Source organism: Tasmannia lanceolata, unplaced genomic scaffold (genome assembly GCF_043159265.1).
Source record: "Tasmannia lanceolata isolate RefF3 unplaced genomic scaffold, GAP_Taslan_0.1 ptg000031l, whole genome shotgun sequence".
NCBI lineage: Eukaryota > Viridiplantae > Streptophyta > Magnoliopsida > Canellales > Winteraceae > Tasmannia > Tasmannia lanceolata.
The window spans coordinates 1,217,016-1,238,387 of record NW_027518708.1 but is presented as its reverse complement, the minus strand read 5'-3'; the positions used below and the strand labels follow the sequence as shown (position 1 = coordinate 1,238,387).

The following is a 21,372-nucleotide window of genomic DNA, read 5'->3' as shown; positions in this document are numbered from 1 at the left end:
GTTTTTTCAAAAAAATTCAAAAAGAAGCAAGATCGGCCATAATTCAAGTGAATTCGCTGCATCAAAGTGGTACCAGAGCTAGATCGTAGAAATTTCTTAATTTCTACCTTCCTAGTGCCAAAATCTACAAAGATCTAAAGCAATTTCACGAAGAACAACATAGGATTCGTAGAACTGTCTTGAAAATTTCTGCTACAACTAATTGTGAAAACGTCCCGATCTAGTTTGCATGGTTTTAAATTTGGGTTTCGGGTAAAATTTCGGACTTATCCAAAACCAAAATTTCAGCAGAAATTCTGAAATTTCGAGCAAAATTTGGTATTAACGCATGAAATCCCTAAATTTTTGGGCTGAAATTTCGCCCAAAATTTCAGTAATTTCGATCGAAATTCTTTGATGTTATAAAAAATTATTATTTTATTATAAATTTCGATGGAATGCTTGAAATTTTTGAAATTTCGAACAAAATTTGGTAAAATTTGAAAATTTTTGTCTCGGTCTTCACTGAAATCCGACGGATTTCTATTGAAATTTAAAACCATGTAATCAAAGAGTTGTAAGTTTCGACTGAATTTTCATTAGTTTCTACTCGATCTGTGTGTGCTATGTTGGTGGAATTCGTTGGCTTATGGAGATTTAAGATCAAAAGTAGTGCCAAGCGTCGTCAAACATTTGTAGGATTGTCCTACAAGGCTTCATTGTATCTTGGAGGCAATTCACGGATCCCTGTTGCACACTACTGGTGGTGGCGAATATTATCTTAAGGAAAGCGATTACGCACCTTGAAGCATCACATCTTTTGATCTTAAATCTCCATCAGCAATAAATCCCACCAACAATCTTAAGACAATATTCCATGGAGATCTTCAAGGCATGTTTTCAAGAAGACAAGATGATGAATTGGATACAATGGTATGAATCATTTTCGTTGGATTTGATTACATAAGGTACGCCTTTATTTTCAGATTATAAATCATGTTGATTTGATCAAATTAAGCATAGGGAATTATGTTTAATTCTATATGCTTTGTGATATCTTCATATTTACCTTAAAAGAATGGAATCCACCATATTGGAATCACTTTCACAATTGTTTGTGTTTCAAGGAGGTTTAATTCTCTTGAAAATTTTACTTTATGTCAATATTTAGAGAAAAGTAGAGTTTAAAACTCTTAATTCTAAGGTGGTTCAGTCTCTTAAGAAAATTGACTTGAATGTCAATAATTAGAGAAAGTAAAGTATAAACTCTTATCATCGGATACACGGTCAATTGGTGAAGAAGTAAAAAAGGGCATAACTATCACTTTCTTATTTAGAATAAGATTCTTGTAAAAGGGAAATTGATGTGAAGATATATGTAATGCATATGAGAATGTTCACTTTCAAATTTGACATGTCATTTAGGACATAATTGATAAAAGTGAAAATGTTATCCATGTATGATATAGTTCAATTTTATAACTACTTATTCCTTGATTAGAAATCAGGAAAAGAAACAAACATGTAAAGTGTTCTAGATAAGAACATGTATGGCTTGGTTTTCCTTGTGGCTTGGAAGCATCAAAGTCGAGTTTCAGAGCATATTCCACTAGAAATTTATCAGGTCCGGCCAACACTAATCCTACTCCTCTTCCGCTTCCATTACCTGATCCATTGACAAACAACATCCATGGATATTGTTTTTCTTGTTCATCTTTTATCTCCTCCTGCCCCCCCGCAAGTCTTCGATCGGAGTCGTGCATTCTACCACAAAGTCAGCAAGTACTTGCAACTTAATTGCGGGGCGAGGTCGCACTTGTATGTCAAATTCGCCAAGTTCTACCACCCAATTGATTAATCGTCCCGAAGTGTTAGGTTTTTGAAGGATTTTGCGCAATGGTTGGTTGGTAAGAACAACGACGGTGTGGGCTTGAAAGTATGGACGTAATTTTCTGGCGGCAACGACTACCGCAAATGCAAACATTTCGATGTTCTGATACCTGGTTTCAGCATCGTGTAGTACTCGGCTGACATAATATATAGGGTGCTCTGTTCTTTGCTCTTGTCTGACAAGTACGGCGCTAACAGCTAGAGAGCCTACCGCTAGATAGAGGCATAACTCTTCATTAGGTAGTGGTTTCATCAACACCGGAGGAGACTGGAGGTAATGTTTGAGTTTGTTGAATGCTTCCTAGCATTAATTCGTCCATTGAAAATCTTTCATTTTTCTCAGTATCTAGAAGAATGGAAGGCACCTCTCGGCGGATTTGGACATGAATCGGCTCAAAGCCGCTATCCTTCTCGCGAGTTGCTGTACTTCATTCACGGTTTTTGGTGATGTCATATCGAGGATGACTTGGATTTTCTCAGGATTAGCCTCTATACCTCGTTGAGTGACCATGAATCCAAGGAACTTTCTGGAAGTTACCCCAAAGGCGCACTTAGAGGGGTTGAGCTTCATCTGATATTTTTGTAATACCGCGAAAGCTTCCTGAAGGTCGATAATATGGTCGTAGTTTTCAAGCTTTTAACAAGTATATAGTCAACATATACTTCCATGTTTCGACCGATTTGTGGGGTGAAAATTTTATCCACCAACCGCTGATACGTGGCTCCCGTGTTCTTAAGGCCGAAAGGTATGACCTTATAACAAAATAGTCCTTGTTCTGTGACAAAGGATGTTTTGGGGATATCGGGGGAGTACATACGTATCTGGTTATATCCAGAGAAAGCACCCATAAAGCTGAGCATCTCGTGGCCAGATGTAGCGTCTATCAGCATATCGATCCGAGGGAGGGGTAATGGTCTTTTGGACAAGCTTTGTTTAGGTCGGTAAAATCCACGCATATCTGCCACTTCCCTCTCACCTTTTTTACCATTACTACATTGGCGAGCCACTCTGGATAATGTATTTCTTGGATAAACCCGGCTTGTAGGAGTTTATCGACCTCCTCTTTTATAGCTTTCTGTCGTTCAGGAGCGAAGTTCTGTTTCTTTTGTTTAACGGGTCTATGAGAGGGGTCGACGCTGAGCCGTTGGACAGCAACGTTCGTCGGGATACCTAGCATATCTAAAGCAGACTATGCAAAAACATCTGCGTTAGTTTTCAAAAAATTGACCAGGTTGGTTCTGGTCTTACCTGTGAGAAGTGATCCAATTTGGATTGTCCGATCATCATCCTCTCCAAAAAGTGGTACTTGAGTCAGTTCTTCTACCGGTTCTCTGCTCATCTTGTAATTATCCGAATGTGGGTCTGTACCGGCTATTTGGAGAGATTCCTTTGCTTTTTTCACCACTCTGGTGTAATTAGCATAACAGTTTCTAGCTCTTTCCTGATCTCCTCTTACCTCTCCAACTATTTTTGTCGGGAATTTGATTTTGAGATGAGGTTTTGAGACGACTGCTTCAAGCTTGTTCAGAGCTGGACGTCCTATGATGGCATTATAGGTGGAGGGAACCTTAACAACCAGGAAAGTTTTCATGATGGTTGGTTGAGCTTTAATATCATATCTTATGAAAATTAGATACTAGACATTTTATACTCAAGGTTGATTACATATCTACTATTTAGTTAGTATGTGTTGATACAGGTGCTTATCCTTATGTATTTATACATTTAAATGCTTAAACGATCATATCATTTAAAACTATAGCATAGATAGAAATCTGCTCATATTGCTTGATCTTTATGTATCTATAATGTGTTATTTATACCAGTTGTGACATGATACACTAGGTTTTACTAATCTCGTTATCTCATGTCATTGTGCCTAGTTGATTACACTCTCTTATAATGGTATGAACTTGTATTTTGGTCTAAGTGCTTGGTATTCCATTTGAAACGTATTCATGCACTTAGTACCCTCATTGACCCATAGGTTTAATTTGGTTCAAGTCAAAAGTCACCTTCACAATCCTTAAAGAACAAAATGATTATGAAGTTAAAATAAGAAAATCTAAATAAACAAAGAAGGGTCAAAACACAAAGCTTAATGAATTTAAAAATCTATTAAATATAGCATGAGATTAACATGGCAGAGTATGAGGCATGCATCGCAGGATTAGAGGCATATTTAGCTCTATGGGTTCAAGACTTAGATGTGTTTGGGGATTCAATCTTGATCCTCTGTCAAATCAATGGTCATTGGAGGGCAAGAGAAACTAGATTGATCCCAGATAACACCTATCTCGAATCTCTGGTCAAGAAGTTCAGGAATATCACTTTTACTCATCTGTCGAGGACTAGGAACCATTTTGTTGATGCTTTAGCTACTCTAGCCTCAATGTTAGACATTTTCGCTACTATGGAAGTTCAACCTTTAGCTGTGAGGTTACAATGGGCTCCGGCTCATGCGAATGCCATTGAGATATCAGCTAGGCGTCTAGATGGAAAACCGTGGTACACGGATATCAAGAACCTCATTTTTGATAAGGAGCATCTGCTTGAGGCTTTAGGAAAAGAGCAGAAAACCCTTCAGAGATTAGCCTCCAATTTCGTCATTTGGGGCAAGACTTGTACAAACGATCTTTTGATGGAATACAACTCTTGTGTGTCGATGAATAGCAAGCAGCAGAGATTATTGAGCAAACTCATCAAGTAGTTTGCGGACCTCACATGAATGGTAAGATGCTATCTAGAAAGATTCTGAGGCTCGAATTTTATTTGCCAACAATGGAAGCCGATTGCTTTGCTTTTGTGAAGAAATGCCATAAATGCCAAGTCTATACAAATCTCATCCATGTGCCTCCTTCAGAGTTGCATTCTTTGACTTTGCCATTGCCCTTCTCAGTATGGGGGATTAGTATTATTACAAAGATCTATCCAAGGTCATCAAGTGGACATGAGTACATCTTAGTAGCTATTGATTACTTCACAAAGTGAATCGAAGCTACTTCATTTGCTTCCTTAACTTCTGCATCAGCTGTAAAGTTCATCCATTCAAATATCATTTGTAGATATGGAGTACCACACGAGTTAATTTCTAATAATGGGGCACACTTCAAGAAGGAGGTGGTACACCTGTGTGAAGAGTACAAAATCAAGCATCACAAGTCATCGCCATACAGACCTCAGACAAATGTAGCTGTCGAGGCTGCAAATAAGAATATCAAGGTTATCATCAGCTAGATGACTGAGACTTATAAAGATTGGTCGAACAAACTTTCATAAGCCTTGTGGGCTTATAGGACATCGATCAGATCCTCTACAGGTGTAACTCTGTATTCTTTAGTATACGGAATGGAAGTAGTCCTCCCTTTTGAGCTGAGAATCTCATCTTTGAGGGTAATGATGGAGGCAAACTTGCCAGAGTCTGAATGGGCAAAAGCCAGAGATCAGGAGTTACAATTGGTAGATGAGAAGAGTGTAAGCCCAACGGTCCCCACCTTGGCAATCTTCTATGTTTTGAAGATTCCAAACACAAGTTGATTTGTATTGTATTTCTAATGTGTTTGATGTTTAAGTGCATGTATTAGAAATCAAGGAATCAAACACCAAACTCAAGGAAAATGGCATGGATCAAATGAAGAAGATCATTTGAACCCTAAGGAAGATGAAGGCTTGGAGCATTTCATGAAGACCTTGTGAAGCCAAAAGAATAGAAGAGATGATCCATGGTGACAATGAAGACTTGAAGAGATGAAGACATCAATGAAATCAAGTGTTTGTCAAGTCTTAGAATGTAAAACTCCAATCCTTAGCTTAGGGCCTATGAGAGGACTAAGGAGCACTTAACAAGATTTAAACATACTCTATTAGGGTCCTAAAATATGATAAATATCTTGGGATAAGCCTTAGAGAACACACCCAAAAGATAGACATCATTGGCACTTGATTAGTAGTTCATTTAGTGACCACAGACCTTAATTTGATAATAATTGGTCATAAACATTTTCTAATATTTTTGAAAATATTTTTAATAGAAATATCTCATCATTCCCATTTACATTGAGTATAAGAACGTCAAAATCCGATAAAAATTTTACAAAACGGGCTGAAAAACTGTATTTTGCTGAAATTCCAACAGGCCTATGGCGGGCTACCGACCCTCCGCGGTCTACCCTCGCTTGTGCGATGGAAATAGCGTTGGGGCACAACGGCTAGTTCTAAAAGTTGGGCAGAATTACAATTTTGCCCCTGTAACGGCTAGTTTTGACCCTAAGCTATATATATGACTTTCCTAACCCTCCAAACTAGATTTTCACACACCAAAACTTCATTGGAAGGTATCTAAGTGTGAGGAAACCTCGTTGAGCCTCTTGTGAGCTATTTCTTAAGGATTGAGCATAGGACTTAATTGTATATCTCTGAGAGTTGTTTTGTGAGTACTTGAGAGATTGATCTTGCCTTTAAAGAGGCATTTGTATTTTTATTTTCTTTTGATTATACTTGTAAATGGCGAGTGTGTGTGGAGTCCCAGAGCCATCTCCACAGAGGCGAGTGTAGGAGACGCAGAGCAAGTGTTGGAGACGTGGACCTTTCTCCAGATTGTAATTGGGTTGATTCCTTATGTTAAGGGAATCAGATTAGTGAAGCCATCAAGATTCTTAGTGGAGTGGAATTAGGCCTTGGTGTGGATCCTTGGACGGAACCACTTAAAAATCCGGTGCACTGTTTCTATGTCTTCTCTATCCTTTGTGCATTGTATTTTTATCTTCCATGTGCTTGAATGTTTATATTTGCCATTGTCTTTTAGCTTCCGCATTCATTTTTCGCAAAAGTTCTTGAAACCCAAGTCATCCCCCTCTTGGGTTGCCATGCCCCCTAGGTTTTCAATTGGTATTAGAGCACAAGGCTCTTATTTAGGGATTTTTGAATTTACAAAAATTTAAAAGAGAAAATTTTGTTTTTTGGCATCCCATGGATTTTAATGTTTCATCTTCGTCTCCACCATCCTTTGATGGGATCAAGTATGGTGAATGGAAATCCCATATGAGACTCTTTTTAGGATCTTTGGATAAGTAGATGTGGAGTGCTATTCAAAATGGCTTTCCATATCTTATAAGGGGAAATATGATCTCAAATTGCGTGAGTTAAATGTTAGAGCTTTGATTGCAATTTGTTGTGCTTTGCCTCCACATGTGTTTGAGAAAGTTTCCAAGTGCAAAAGTACAAATGAGATTTGGCTTAAAGTTGATAGTATTTTTGAAAATCAAGTTTTTAACTTTGCATTATTAAAGAGTAAGATTTATCTAATTCACATGTTGATGATGAGTTTTCTTATAATGAACTAAAAGTACTTGTACAAAGCCTTCTGAGAAAAAATAAGAAACACAAAAGCTCAATTTCAAAAATGAAAAGTCAAGTTGAATCTTTGAAAAATGAAATTGAGAGTATCTTGTCCTCAAATGATTCTTTGAATCAAATAAACAATGGTTTGATTAGTATAAACAAAGGCTTGATTCAAATATGTAAATCATTTGAAAAAGAAAATGAAAAATTTGTTTTTGAAAACCAAAATTTACAAGAAGGGAATAAAAGTTTTGAAAATCCTAAATCTTCTTGTAACATAGCATGTCCCTCTACTTGTTGTACAAAATTTCATTTTTGTGGTAGATTAGGACATTTTAAAAATGATTGTATGTTTAGGATTTTACCTAAAAATAAAATCGTATGGGTTGAAAAGAGCATTTTAGGTAAAACTAAATCATTTCTATGCTTTGCATTAGATTAGGGGCTTGTGCTAAATTGAAAAATTATTTTATTTTGTTTCCCAAGGTTCTTGATTGATTTAATTTGTCGTTACCTTTGCAATTTGCTTTGCTGATCCCCAATACATTCTTTTTTATTTTCAAATAGGGAGAGATATGATTTAGGGGGAGCTTATAAGTGCTTTACTTACAAAACCCCATTTTTGTTTATTACCCTCCTTGTTTTACATTTTGGTTTAAAAAGGAAGGAGTCTTGAACTGTTTTATGCCTTGACTAAGGGGAAGTTGTACATTGCATATTATTTATTCCCTTATGTTTAACTATCACCCTTTCTTTTTGTGATGACAAAGGGGGACAAGTTTTGGGTTAATTATGCTTAAATGTGGCAATCACCTTGTGTGTTGTTATCATAAAAAAGGGGGAGATTGTAAGCCCAACGGTCCCCACCTTGGCAATCTTCTATGTTGAAATCCAAATATGCAAACCAAGACAAGGGTGAATTGGGTCTAATTAAAAAATCTCTATAATTTGCAATGTGAGTTAAACCCTAAAAATTGAAAGTGCAACTAGCCCTTGTTGATTGATAAATAAACAAGTAGAAAATGTAACGACAAATATTACAGAAAGGAGAGAAGAGAGAGAGAGAGAGAGAGAGAGAGAGAGAGAGAGATAATGAACACGAGATTTAACATGGTTCGGAGCAAGTCCTACGTCCACACTCCACGTTCGCACGCGAGTTTCACTATCTTGATCCTCCTTCAAATGGCCGGATCAATGAGCTAATTACAATCACCTAGCTTCTCCTTTCTATGACCGAAGCGTAAAACCCTTACAATCAAACTTCTCCTTTCTCAAGGGCTGAAGCGTAAAACCCCTTACACTCAAGCTTCAAGGGCCGAAGCGTAAAACCCTCTCTACAAGCAAGCTTCTTCTTCTATAGGGTTGAAGCGTAAAACCCTCTTTACAATGAATGGACGGAAGAAAGGAATAAAAGCTCTCAAGCCTCGTAAAGGCAAATACAACTCTCAAGCCACAAAGTCTCCAAATGATTGAAACTAAATGCTTATGGAGATCCCCTTGACAAGTAATGGATGCAAGTTTAAATGCACAAAAGGTTGAGGAAGAATCCTTTTGAATTTGAAAGTTAAAGGCTCTAAGATTTGATAAATGATGTTTCAAAAGGTTGGTTTGAAGGTTTTTTAATGGTGTATATATAGCCCTAAAAGATTTAAGACCGTTTGGGGGCAATACTATAATTTATGGGTTAGGTAAACCTATCCTGCGCCGGCTCCAACGAATCTTTTGCTAGACAGGGGTGGTCGACCGAGCTACGAAGGTCGCCCGCCCTTATCGGGCGCTCTTTTTAATTTTTGAATTTCGAACAGCCGCGGTAGACCATGGTGGCCACGGTTGCTCGCCGAGGGCTACCTGTTCGATAAAAACTTAAGCTAAAAAACATGGCACGGTCAACCGAATTTACGCGGTCGCCTGCCAAGGGTTATCTGTTTGAAAATTAATTTTCACCAAAAACATTCCGCGGTCGACCGGGTCATCTCGGTCGTCCACCAAGACCTTACTGGACGGTTTCTTGAATTTTAGAAAACCTATCCGCGGTCGACTGGCTTGCCTCGGTCGAATGGCCCGCTTTTGTTTGGAGGTTGAAGGAAATCCAGCCAACCTTCTGCGATCACCCGGGATGGCCCGGTCGACCGGCCTTGTAGTGAAAACTTGATTTTAAAACTTCGATTAAAGGAACTTGGGGCCAATGTCTTTGGGATTTAAACATGTGTTTCCAAATATCATTTAAGAGTGGTAAAAATGATTTTTAAAGTGATTTAAAAACACTGAATCATGCAAACACAACATGTCTAGAGGACTCCAAAGCATTCTAAACTGTATAAACCTTTGAGTCTTCTTAATCTTCACTCTTCTTGATTGCTTGCATGAGCTTTTATTTGTCTCGAGATAGTCTTCAAACTTGATCTTATGCCTGTGGTTCCCTTGATTCTTCGATAGACTACACGGCTCCAAGGATGACCACCAAGACTTGACTTTCTCCAAGACTAGCCCTTGATCTTCTTGCTTCAATTGTTGATATGAATGAAACCTGTCTAAATCACAACACTAGCAAAAGCATTAGCATCATATAATCAATTTGAGTTTGTAGATCACCAAAACATAGATAGGGTTGAACCCTTGGGCTTACAATCTCCCCTTTTTTTATGCTAACAAATCAAATTGATTTTAAGGTGGAAGCTCCCCCTTAGGGATTGAAAAATGTAAATCTTCCTCCCCCTCAATCTATGCTTATTATAAACATTTCAAATGATGATGTTTAGCATGTTTAGCAAGTTTTTAACATGGAAGCACAATAAGCATAGAATATGCATGCTATGTGATCATAAAGGGACATATGAGCATGATATTATAAATATGAACAAAGTTAGTCCAAATATCATGAGCACTATGTTAAAGATAATCAATTTACCCTTACTTCTCCCCCTTTTGTCACATCAAAAAGGTGGAGAAAGAATATAACCATTTAAGTAGTTTTCTCTCCATTTGTTTTTTGTTTGCTTGATAAAGTGATTGACTTATTGAGCACAACTAGAGGGATAATCAGCAATGTGAATACATTATGATGGTCCATATGAGCATGAGAAATGAGACTCTAAAGCTCTCCCCCTAAGGATTTGTCATTGGCCTAGGATAAAATGAAATCCCAATGGGCAACACACAAGAGGGGGTGAATTGGGTGTTTTAAAATTATTTTACTTACAAAGCTAGGGCTTATGAAATTAACCCAGTTAGTTCTAACCCTCGTTGAAGATTATATTCAAATAGAAAATGGAAGGAGATTACCAATCACACCAAAAGAGAGAGCAGAGAAAGCAAGGAGACTACACGACGATTTTATAGTGGTTCGGTCACAACTTGACCTACTCCACTACCCAAGTACTTGGTCTTTCCTTAGGATTTTCTCCACTACGGTGAGACTCCTCAATGCCGCCTCACAAAGCGATTACAAACGATCACCTCCTCTACAAGGGGACACACCCCCATGTTTACAATCAGCCTCTGAGGACATTCTTTTTCATTGCACCACCGCCTTGAAGAAAGAAACTCCTCTTGCAACTCCAAATACAATAAAGAAAAGAAAATATGGAATGAAAATCTCTCAAGCCTCTTTAAGGCATATACAACTCTCAAACTTACAATATTCTCCCAATAATTGAAACTAAATGCTTGGGGAAATCCTCTTAAAAAGAAATGAATGCAAGTTTAAATGCACAAGAGATTTGAAGAAGGATCATTTTTATTTCAAAGATTGAAGCTCTAGGGTTTCAAAGATAAATGCTCAAAAGGTGTAAAATGAAGTTTTTGATAGTGTTTAAATAACCCAAGTTCATTTGGGACCCTTCAAGGGCAAATCCATAATAAGACTGGGTAGGTGCACCTACCCACTGCAGGCTCCAACAGCTCTTTCGCCGAACCGGCGTGGTCGACCAGGCCACGGTGGTCGCCCGCCCTTATCGGGCGCCCTTTTTTTTATTTTCAAAATTCAAACTGCCGCGGTCGCCTGTCAAGGGCAATCTGTTTGAACAATTTTGGCTAAAAAAATAAGGCAAGGTCGACTGGCTCATCGCGGTGGCCCGCCAAGGGCAATCTATTTAAAAAAATTATTTTGCATTTGAAACATTCCGTGGTCGATCGGGGGGTTGCGGTCATCCATCGAGACCAACCTGGATGTTTTCTATATTTCCAGAGAACCGATCAGAGGTTGACCGGATTGGCCCGGTCAACCGGCCCGCTAAAATTCGAGATGTCCTAGATTTCCAGGTACCATCACGCGGTCGCCCGGCATAGCCTGGTCGACTAGCCCTGCTTTAAAAAACTATTTTAAAATATTTTGTGCAAGGAACTTTGGGCTTTAAACATGTGTTTTCAAATACATTAATGCACTTAGAAAAATAGTTTTAAAGATGATTTGAAAACATCTAAACATGCAAACACTAAATGCCAAGAGGACTCCTATGCATTCTAAAAGTATGAACCTTGAGTCTTCTTGATCTTCAATCTTCTTTGGTGCTTGCATGAGCTTCTCCTTGTCTTGAGATAGTCTTTAAATACGTTTGTGCGCTTGTGGTTCCCTTGATTCTTCGATACACCATACGGCTTGAAGGATGACCACAAAGACTTGACTTTCTCCAAGACTAGCCCTTGTTCTTCTAGCTTCAAGTGTTGACATGAATGAAACATGTCTAAATCACAACACTAGAGAAGCCATTAGCAAACTACCATCAATTTGGGTTTGTTGATCATCAAAATAAGAGAGGGATGTACCCTTAGGCTTACATGCTCCCCCTTTTTAATGATGATGAACCTAAATTGATTATGGGGTTGGAGGCTCCCTTTAATAAAATATTTATGCAAATTTTGCCTCCCCCTCAATATATGCTTATCATAAATATGATTATTAAGATATTTATGCAATCATTTAGAACAAATGACAATGAGTACAAGATAAGCATAGGTAGAGCTAACATTTGTGCGCTCGAGATCCTATGATGTCACCACCTCGTACTTTACTATGCAGAAAGCTGTAAATTGCAGAAAGTAAAGAGCAAGTCGGAGGGATTTATGCCACATGGTATCGGCCGTATCGGAATGACTCTTGTGACATCTCAACCTCGTACCTTACTTGTGCAGAAAGCTGTAAAGTGCTGGAATTAGTGAAAGGCAGGTAGACGGGCTTGACATCAAGGTGATGAAACCCACCCTACTCATTTTCTAAATACTCAACAGAAAAGTAAATGGATTACATTCTTTTTAGGTTTGTATCGTAAGTTGCTTTCGGCAGAGCCTGATTTCGCTACTTACTTTACGATAGAAAAGTAAATAGATTACATTTTTTAGGTTTTTTGTATCGTAAGTTGCTTTCGGCAGAGCCTGATTTTGCAACTTACTTTACGACAGAAAAGTAAATGGATTACATTTTTTAGGTTTTTTGTATCGTAAGTTGCTTTCGGCAGAGCCTGATTTCGTAACTTACTTTACAACAGAAAAGTAAATGGATTACATTTTTTACATGTTTGGTATTGTAAGTTGCTTTCGACAGAGCCTGATTTCGCAACTTACTTTACGATAGAAAAGTAAATGGATTACATTCTTACCACTTGAGAGTTGGGCGGTGTAACCGCAATTGTTTGAAGAAGGAAGCTTCAGAGATTGCCGAAACTTCGGCAGAACCACGACGCTATATTGAAAATAGGGCGCTGGGTTCTCTGAAATTCGGCAGACCTACCGTGCTTATATTGAGAAGGGGTCCTTCAAGGTTGCGGAGAAATCGACGGCGCAACGACACTGTATAGCCGATTTGCCTCCGAATTTGCCGAGATTTCAGCAGAACAACGGCGCTACTATGGAAAAGTAGCTCGTAGTTCTGCAAAATTTGGAAGAACAATGGTGTAAATAAGAAAAAAAGACGCTCTAAACCTTCGAAAATTCGGCGGGGTGCCGACGTTCGGAAGGAGCTACCTAGTGTTTCTCTACTTTCTCTCTTTTAAAGCAAGCTAACTAGGGTTTTTGTCTAATTTTCTGGAGGGGTTTGGGGCTTGAAAAAGGGAGAAATACACCGAAAGAAGGTGTATACACCTGAGGGGAGAGAGAGAGAGAAAAGGGAAAAGTTTTTTTTTTTAAAACCTTTATGCCCCCTCCTCTATTTATAGGGGAGGGGTAAAAAATATCTGGTTCAAACCAGAATTCGTCTGGGACGAATTTGGTGATGACATCACCCATAAATATCTGGGTGATGTCGTCCTCGGTCGCCGCTACAGTTCGTCTCTTCTCCGTTTTGTTTTGTAGTGTTTTTCGTCTCTTATCGATATGTTCGATCGTCCATATCTCTTCCGATTGGACTCCGATTCGTACGTGGTTAGGTTCGTTGGATTCCTTATGTTCAGGGCTTTCCAATGACAAAGAAATCGGGTGCTTTTAGGAGACTAAGTGTCCTTTGGATGCCAAAAGAAGGTTTAAGACCCAAATTTAACCTGTCGATTGGGAATGCCGTGTGCACACGGGCTTACCGGTTTATGTCGTAAATGATAGGCGCTGTGTAGACAGGCTTCTGGTTCGACGAAAAAGGCGTTTGCCATGTTAAAACGGGCTTTCGGGTGGCGATAGTTTCGTTTCTTATCAAGGCATTCGGTTGTCCATATCTCTTTCGATTGTACTCCGATTTGCACGCAGTCAGGTCCGTTAGATTCCTTGTGTTTAGGGCTTTCCAATAAATAAGAAATCGAGTGCTTTTGAGAGAGAGGGTGTCCCTTGGGTGCTAAAAAGAGAGTTTTGGACCCTAGGTTAACCTACCGAATGGGGGTGCCGTGTGCAGACGAACTTACTGGTTTATGCCGTAAAAGACAGGTGCTGTGTAGACAGGCTTTTGGTTTACGAAAAATGGCGGGTGCTGTGTTAAAACAGGTTTTCGCTGGTTGAAAACATCGTTAGGTACCCTACAGAGAGATTGAGAGAAACACGACTGGTGCTCCAGAACTCGTCATAAGGTTCTTCCTTGCGTCACCTATCACTAATACATCCTTGACAAAATTCGGTGTCTACAGATGCCCCTCTTTGGTAGAGGGTGCAAGGCACCTGAATGCCAAAGGAGACAGCAAAATTTTATCAATGGAGACTAATGATAAGCTTGCAAGATTCATATCAGATCCTCAGGTGTACAACCTTCACCAAGGAGTCTTGTTGTCAGGTCATCGACTGGAAACTTCTCGTCGACAGTTTTTGGGGTTTTGAAGATACGACCGTCAAAACGAGTCATGGGATGGACATCATTGCTAACAGCAGGGAGGGACATCGGGAATCAGGTTAAGGATACCTGATTCGGGGAAGGACCTCCGAGTCAGGTTAAGGACACCTGATTTGGGGAGGGACCTCAGGGATGTCATTTTGACATCCAGTGCGGACACTGATAACAAAAATGCCAAAGCGACGTCTGTTGATTGATACGACGGATCGTACATAAGATTTCGATATGATAATGTGTTTTAAATAGCGTCTGATTTTGATGAGCTACCGTGTATAAACAGACTTACTCGGGCTTTGATGTGATTTGCAGGATTATTGCAGGAGCGAAACAATTTTGGTTTGGAAAGTGCTTTGTGTAAAACAACAAAAGCGTCCTAGAGAGCTACCGCGTTATAACGGGTTTGCTCAAAATTGGCTACTGTGTGATAACGGGTTCAAATTGGGAGGTTAATGTGTCATAATGGGTTTACTCAGATTGAATACCGCGTGGAAACGAGTTTACGTTGGGTGGTTTGAAAAGGGTTACCGTGTGCAGATGGTCTTACCCTAGAGCGTTAATGCGCCGTAACGGTTTAACTCAGATTGGATACTGATGGCGTCCGGATCCGGGTCTGCGATCGCGCGGTCGGTAGAGGGCCTCCGCAGGGTCTGCAATCACAAACAAAAGGGGGTCAGGGGGTCCGGGGTGGGTCCCGGACGACCACTTCGACACCCAAGTCAGATCCTTCGACCAGTCAATATAAAGAGCAGCTAGAAAGGGAGGGGGTTTTGATCAGGGTTACCAGGGCCGGTGCGCGGGGACATTTCTGGGTGCATAAATGAGTGAGTCGGAGGGGACTAGCAGGGAGGGCAGGATGGGATTCCTGGCCTCCTCTGTTGTTGCCTCGCCTCTTTTTCCGGTATTACGGGGTGGAGGATGAGTGAATTCCCTGCTTTCGGGGGCCAAAAGAAAAAGGGGTCATTTGCTTCTTCCTTTCCCTCCCCTTTTAAAGGGAGGTGTGCGGCCCTTTTCATCATTATGGAGGGAAAAACTTCCTCAAATGGCACCATGGACACAGAAGTGCCAAGTTGCATTCGAAGAGTTAAAACAGCATTTGTCCTCTCCACCGCTGTTGACAAAGCCAGAGCCGGGGGAGGAGCTGCTTTTGTACTTATCCGTAAGCCCCCAGGCACTGGCAGCTGTGCTAATCCGAGAAAAGCACAACCAGCAAAAACGGATCTACTATGTCAGCAAGGTCCTACACGACGCTGAGATCATGTACCAGCGGGTTGAGAAATTTGCATATGCCCTGGTCATGGCGGCCAGAAAATTGAGGCCATATTTTCAAGCCCACGCAATAAAGGTCCTGACCGATCAGCCGTTTAGACAGATTCTCGACAAACCAGACACCTCAGGGCGACTTGTGAAATGGGCCGTGAAGCTGAGTGAATTTGACATACAGTACCTGCCCAGGCCGGCGATAAAAACTCAAGTGCTGGCAGACTTCGTGGCCGAGTGCACCATTCACCAGCAAAGCATTGAATCCGAGGCTGCCCAGAACCCAACTGTAGAGAAGGTAACTACAGCTGGGGAACGAATAGAAGCAGAGACTGAACTAGTGAGAACAGAAACCATCCCCATACCGGCAGAACAGAATCCGTCGTCCAACCAACCGCTCTGGGAAGTGTATGTGGACGGATCTTCAAACAAGGCTGGTTGTGGAGCGGGTTTGATTCTCACTGAGCCCGACAACTTTGTTCTGGATTACACGCTAAGATTCGGATTCCGCGCATCCAATAATGAGGCAGAATATGAGGCTCTCATCGCCGGAATGAACCTAGCAGCCCAGACCAGCGCCCGAAGGCTGAAGGCGTATTGCGACTCCCAGCTGGTCGCAAACCAAATCCAAGGAATCTATGAGCCCGCGACGAGTGCATGATCAAGTATCTCTCTAAGGTTTGCCAGCTGTCCAGTAAGTTCAAAAGCTTCGAGGTCATCAGAATCCCTAGAACTGAAAATGCAAAAGCGGATGTGCTGTCTAAGCTGGCAGCATCCGGTTACACCACTCTTGGGAGTATATGTATGGAATTTCTGAAGAAATCCATTATCGAAAGTGAGGTTGTGGAAGTGATGCAGGTCAAACACGAGCCGTGCTGGATGGACGAAATCATTGATTACCTGTGTAGCGGGAAGCTTCCCGAAGCAAAGAAGGAAGCCCGCAAAGTGATACAGAGAGCAGCCAGGTTTTCCCTAGATGGTGAGAGCCTGTACAAAAGGTCGTACACCCTTCCGTACCTCAAATGCCTCCAGCCAAGCAACGCCGCATACACCATGCAAGAGACGTACGAAGGGATTTGCGGAGAACACCTGGGAGGCAAGACCTTGGCTATCAAAGTGCTGCTGAGAGGCCTGTACTGGCCAACCTTGAGGCAAGACGCTCTAGACCTGGTCAAAAGGTACGAGAGATGCCAAAAGTTCTCTCCCACTATTCATCAACCGGCTGTATCCATGGCCCCGATCATCAGTCCACTTCCTTTCGCAGTATGGGGAATGGACATCTTGGGCCCTTTTCCCCCAGCCTCCGGAAGACGTGAGTTCGTCGTGGTGGCCATTGACTATTTTACCAAGTGGGTGGAGGCCGAACCCCTAGCCCAGATCACTGAGCAGAATGTGCAGACCTTCTTCTGGAAGTCGGTAGTTTGCAGATTCGGGATACCCGCGTCTTGATAACGAACAACGGCAGACAGTTCGACTGCCGGAACTTTCGTAGATTCTGCTCTGACCTAAAGATCGAACAAAGGTTTACTTCTGTGGCGCACCCTCAGACGAATGGGCAAACTGAAGTAACGAACAGAATCTTACTCCAGGGGATCAAAAAGAGGCTGGACGAGAAGGCAGGCCGATGGGCAAACGAACTTTATCATGTCCTATGGGCGTATCGTACAACCCCGCGCACCGCGATGGGGGAATCGCCATTCAACTTGTCCTTCGAAACTGAAGCCGTAATACCCGTCGATGTTGGCGTCCCGTCTCCCAGAATCATCAACTTCAATGAGCAAATCAATGGAGTGGGCTCCGCGCAAACCTCGACTTGCTAGAGGAAGCCTGGGAAGAATCCCGAATCAGGGTCGCGGCTTACAAACAGAAAGCGTCCAACTATCACGACCTGAAGATACGCCCAATTGAATTCCGAGCAGGAGACCTAGTCCAGAGAAAGGCTGCTATCTCCCAACCGAAGAAGGTAGGCAAACTCTCCCTGACCTGGGAGGGGCCCTACCGAGTGAAAGAGATAATTCGCTAGGGGAGTTACAAGCTGTAGATATTGGGGAGCACCTACTACCCCACGCCTGGAATTCAAAGAACCTCTGAAAATACTATCAATAGATGGCCACTTGGCGCGAAAGCCAATGCCGTTGTAAGTACGCTTGAATCTGAATGATAAAGAGGATACTGTCTCCACAAAGACCAGGAGCGAACTCCTGGTCAAGAACGGGCCCGGGCAGAAAAACCAAACCGTCTCAGAAACCCAGTTCACTAAAACTTGGGTAATCGCTGCTTGGTTCGCCCCTGCTCGTCTCCACAAAGATCGGGAGCGCACTCCTGGTCAGGAACGGGCCCGGGCAGAAAAACCAAACCGTCTCATAAACCTAGTTCACTAAAACTTGGGTACTCGCTGCTTGGTTCGCCCCTGCTCGTCTCCACAAAGATCGGGAGCTCACTCCTGGTCAGGAACGGGCCCTGGCAGAAAAACCAAACCGTCTCAGAGACCCAGTTCACTAAAACTTGGGTACTCGCTGCTTGGTTCGCCCCGGCTCGTCTCCACAAAGACCGGGAGCGCACTCTTGGTCAGGAACGGGGCCGGGCAGAAAAACCAAACCGTCTCAGAAACCCAGTTCACTAAAACTTTGGTTCTCGCTGCTTGGTTCGCCCCGGCTCGTCTCCACAAAGACCGGGAGCGCACTCCTTGTCAGGAACGGGCCCGGGCTGAAAAACCAAACCGTCTCAGAAACCCAATTCACTAAAACTTAGGTACTCGTTGCTTGGTTCGCCCCGGCTCGTCTCCACAAAGACCGGGAGCGCACTCCTGGTCAGGAACGGGCCCGAACAAAGGCACACAGCTTTGAGTTAATCGATACTATTCAAAGGTACACAAGCGGAAACAGTAGACAGCAAAATGTAACTTCTATTCATAAAAAGTTGGGCCTCTAAGGGCCATTACAAAAAGTTGGGCCTCTAGGGACATTACAAAAAGTGGGGCCTCCAAGGGCAATTATAAAGAATTTTGAAACGGTGCCCAAAAGGAAAAGTGGTAAGCTGAAGACACCCCTGACCCCCATCTCCCGGGGCGTCAGCTGCTGCAGGGGCGTCCTGCTCGTCATCATCCCTAGCCACCAGCGGATCAGGCAGGATGATGCTCGTCAGAATGACGTTCTGGTTGAATCCCTTGACCTGCTCAAGGCAATCCATGAATCCCAGTTTGTAAGATTCAGTGGACAAACTGATGAGTTCATCCTTCTTCTTCTATACGGCCTCTGCCACGGCCCCTATCTGCCTCTCCCAAGCTCTCTCCCTCTGTGCATTGAGAGCTTCGGTGGCCTTCTGCTTATGGGCGGCCATCTCGGCCTTGAGCCTGCTTATCTCCTGGTCCCTCTCCTTAATGGACCTATGGAACTCGGCAGGCTCCCGCATCAACTTGTCGTTCTCCTCCTCGGATTGAGTGATCGCGGTAGACAACTTCCGACTCTTCTCGCGGAAGTCATGATAATACAATCCGATCTGATAAAGCGAGGAGAAAATGGCCTCGTCGGCCGCGGCTGGAGGCTCATTTAGAACCTTGAGCTTGTGCTGGTTCAGTAGGCCTTTGATGATGATCTCCATGGCTACCCAGCTCTCACCCAAGCTGGTGTCGCTCTTCTGAACAGCCCAGTTGGATCGGAAAACATTGTCCCCGAACCTCGCGGGGGCGGGTTGGACTCCTTTAGCTGCGCCCCTGACTTAGAGGACCCCGCTCCCCAGCCGTATGCGCCGACCAGCTTCACAGTGGGCTTGCCCTTGGGGGGCGGTGCGTCCTGAGTCTATGCAGGGCTCGACACCTCGGAAGCTTTCCTTTTTTAGCCCTGTTGGCCCTGTCCCCTTGCCTCACCTTCTCCAGCTGGGACTGCTTTTGCATTTCTAAAATTCGACAGGACAAACAAGAATCGGTTAGGAATAAAGGAAAGAAAAGAGGAGCTAAAAAGCAAAACTAGCCACATATGTGCCGAGGTCGCAGTACTAATGCCGAGCCCGACCAGAATCTTTTCCTTAGAGAACTCCTCACAATGAATCATGCCCGTTCGTTGTAGCTCGTCACAGACTCGAGCAAACGTGAGCCCGTCCTCGCCTTCCAGGCTCAGCTTGCGACTCAGCGCAAGCGTGTCTGGTGTATCCCATTTTAATGGAACCGGCCATGGCTCGGAGAACTCACTGTCCTCAACATAGAAGAACCGGTTCTTCCACTTATGAATGGAGGACGGGATGCCCGTGATCATCTTCACCTCGGGACGCTGGCTGATGTAGATCCAACCCCCGTCCGTGTGCCTCTTCAGATGTGCACGCATACAGAATAGAGGTATGGACAGGTTCCTTTCGAGACGACCTTGTACTAGATATATGAACCCGACCAGCGTCCTCCATGAGTCCGGTGCGACCTGGGCCGGCGCCAGGCCGTAATATCGGAGGACCTCGGCAAAGAAGGGGTGCAAAGGGAGCCTAAGCCCGGCTCTCAAGGACTCATCATATATACAGATGTCGGCACTCTCATTGCTGGCCCTATCTCCCTCTATGGCCGCCCTCAGTCTAAATCGCTCAGGGATGCAATATCTATCCCTAACCTCCCCTAGCCTGGACTCGTCAAGGATATTCTCCTCCTATAGAGCCTGAATGTTATACTAGGGATTGGCGTCCATCCGAGCCGCAGCTATAACCTCAACAGCCCACCCCGGAACAAAAGTGGTGGACGCCTGTGCAACATCACTAACCCCACTCACCTCTGCTCGGAAGTAACTATCCGTCGGGGCCGGGGTGGTATTCAAATCCAAAATCACCTTGTCCCCACTATCTACGACCTCTACACTAACGCTAAGACTTGCCATGTACGGGCCAGGAACCCTGGGCAGATTCGTTTGGGTCCTCTCTGATGAGCTAGACCCCGAACTACCAGAGGATGCAGACTCCCCTGAGGACGACCCAGAACTGGACTCAGAACCAGATTCACTACGGGACATGAAGGATGCAGAAAAAGAAACGAATAAAGGACGCGCTCAAGAATATTACTGGTCTGAAGAGAGAGGCTCCTAACCCGCAGAGGACCACAACCTGACGAGCCGAACAAGCAGAGCAAAATGAGCAAAACAGGCAGAAGTAAAAAGTGAAAATGAAATGTGAAAGGTGAAAACCTCCTTTTATAAGCTTGAAGCTTGAGGTGGTTCGCATTCACGATCCAGGAAGCGCCACGTGTTCCTCATTAATGAAGGGCACACACTTCGAGGCAAGGGTGCGAGTAAATGCGCGCGTGTATAGGCTACGCGCGTACGATGTGGATGCGGAAAAATCCTCAAGTGGTTAAGGGTTGTCTATGAAGCGCTTGAGCACTGGACACCTTCCTTCTAAGTGACTGTGCCCGTCTTAAAATCTGCCCGGCCCAAGCAAGACAGAATATGACACGTCCGTTAAAAGACAAAAATATGCCCGGCCCAAGCCAGACAGAAAATCACGCGTTTCACAAAACGACAAAAATCTGCCCGGTCCAAGCCGGACAGAATATGACGCGTCTGCTAAAAGACAAAACTCTGCCTGGTCCAAGCCGGACAGAATATGACGCGTCCGCTAGAAGACAAAAATATGCCCGGCCCAAGCTAGACAGAATATGACGCGTCCGCTAAAAGACAAAAATCTGCCCGACCCA

At 43.0% G+C, this 21,372-nt stretch overlaps 4 protein-coding genes across 4 annotated transcripts; 3 read left to right on the top strand and 1 right to left on the bottom strand.

Moving 5' to 3' along the window:
• Positions 1–2,215: 2,215 nt before the first annotated feature.
• LOC143859522 (uncharacterized) lies at positions 2,216–3,461 on the bottom strand. The gene is made up of 4 exons (XM_077370203.1): positions 3,119–3,461; positions 2,847–3,040; positions 2,623–2,691; positions 2,216–2,503 (listed from the first exon to the last, which is right to left on the bottom strand). Exons 1-4 carry the CDS (start codon positions 3,459–3,461, stop codon positions 2,216–2,218), a joined length of 894 nt encoding a protein of 297 aa, XP_077226318.1.
• A 549-nt stretch (positions 3,462–4,010) lies between these two features.
• Positions 4,011–4,580, top strand: LOC143859521 (uncharacterized). Its single transcript, XM_077370202.1, has one exon. The coding sequence runs from the start codon at positions 4,011–4,013 to the stop codon at positions 4,578–4,580; it is 570 nt and encodes a 189-aa protein (XP_077226317.1).
• Positions 4,581–4,651: 71 nt separating this feature from the next.
• On the top strand, positions 4,652–5,107 carry LOC143859520 (uncharacterized). The gene is made up of 2 exons (XM_077370201.1): positions 4,652–4,857; positions 4,936–5,107. The coding sequence occupies exons 1-2, from the start codon at positions 4,652–4,654 to the stop codon at positions 5,105–5,107; spliced, it is 378 nt and encodes a 125-aa protein (XP_077226316.1).
• An 11,257-nt stretch (positions 5,108–16,364) lies between these two features.
• Positions 16,365–17,527, top strand: LOC143859519 (uncharacterized). Its single transcript, XM_077370199.1, has 2 exons — positions 16,365–16,885; positions 17,128–17,527. Exons 1-2 carry the CDS (start codon positions 16,365–16,367, stop codon positions 17,525–17,527), a joined length of 921 nt encoding a protein of 306 aa, XP_077226314.1.
• Positions 17,528–21,372: the final 3,845 nt, after the last annotated feature.

What these genes read in the sequence shown, in the direction of transcription:
- LOC143859520 (XM_077370201.1), top strand. Translation starts at nt 4,652, where the DNA reads ATGGAAGCCGATTGCTTTGCTTTTGTGAAGAAATGCCATAAATGCCAA. An exon ending in GCTATTGATTACTTCACAAA is followed by an intron (nt 4,858 to 4,935) that starts GTGAATCGAAGC and finishes TATCATTTGTAG; the next exon opens with ATATGGAGTACCACACGAGT.
- LOC143859519 (XM_077370199.1), top strand. Translation starts at nt 16,365, where the DNA reads ATGATCAAGTATCTCTCTAAGGTTTGCCAGCTGTCCAGTAAGTTCAAA. An exon ending in GCTCTAGACCTGGTCAAAAG is followed by an intron (nt 16,886 to 17,127) that starts GTACGAGAGATG and finishes GGAAGTCGGTAG; the next exon opens with TTTGCAGATTCGGGATACCC.
- LOC143859522 (XM_077370203.1), bottom strand. Translation starts at nt 3,461, where the DNA reads ATGAAAACTTTCCTGGTTGTTAAGGTTCCCTCCACCTATAATGCCATC. An exon ending in ATGTAGTAATGGTAAAAAAG is followed by an intron (nt 2,692 to 2,846) that starts GTGAGAGGGAAG and finishes GGATATAACCAG; the next exon opens with ATACGTATGTACTCCCCCGA. An exon ending in AAGGACTATTTTGTTATAAG is followed by an intron (nt 2,504 to 2,622) that starts GTCATACCTTTC and finishes ACTTGTTAAAAG; the next exon opens with CTTGAAAACTACGACCATAT.
- LOC143859521 (XM_077370202.1), top strand. Translation starts at nt 4,011, where the DNA reads ATGGCAGAGTATGAGGCATGCATCGCAGGATTAGAGGCATATTTAGCT.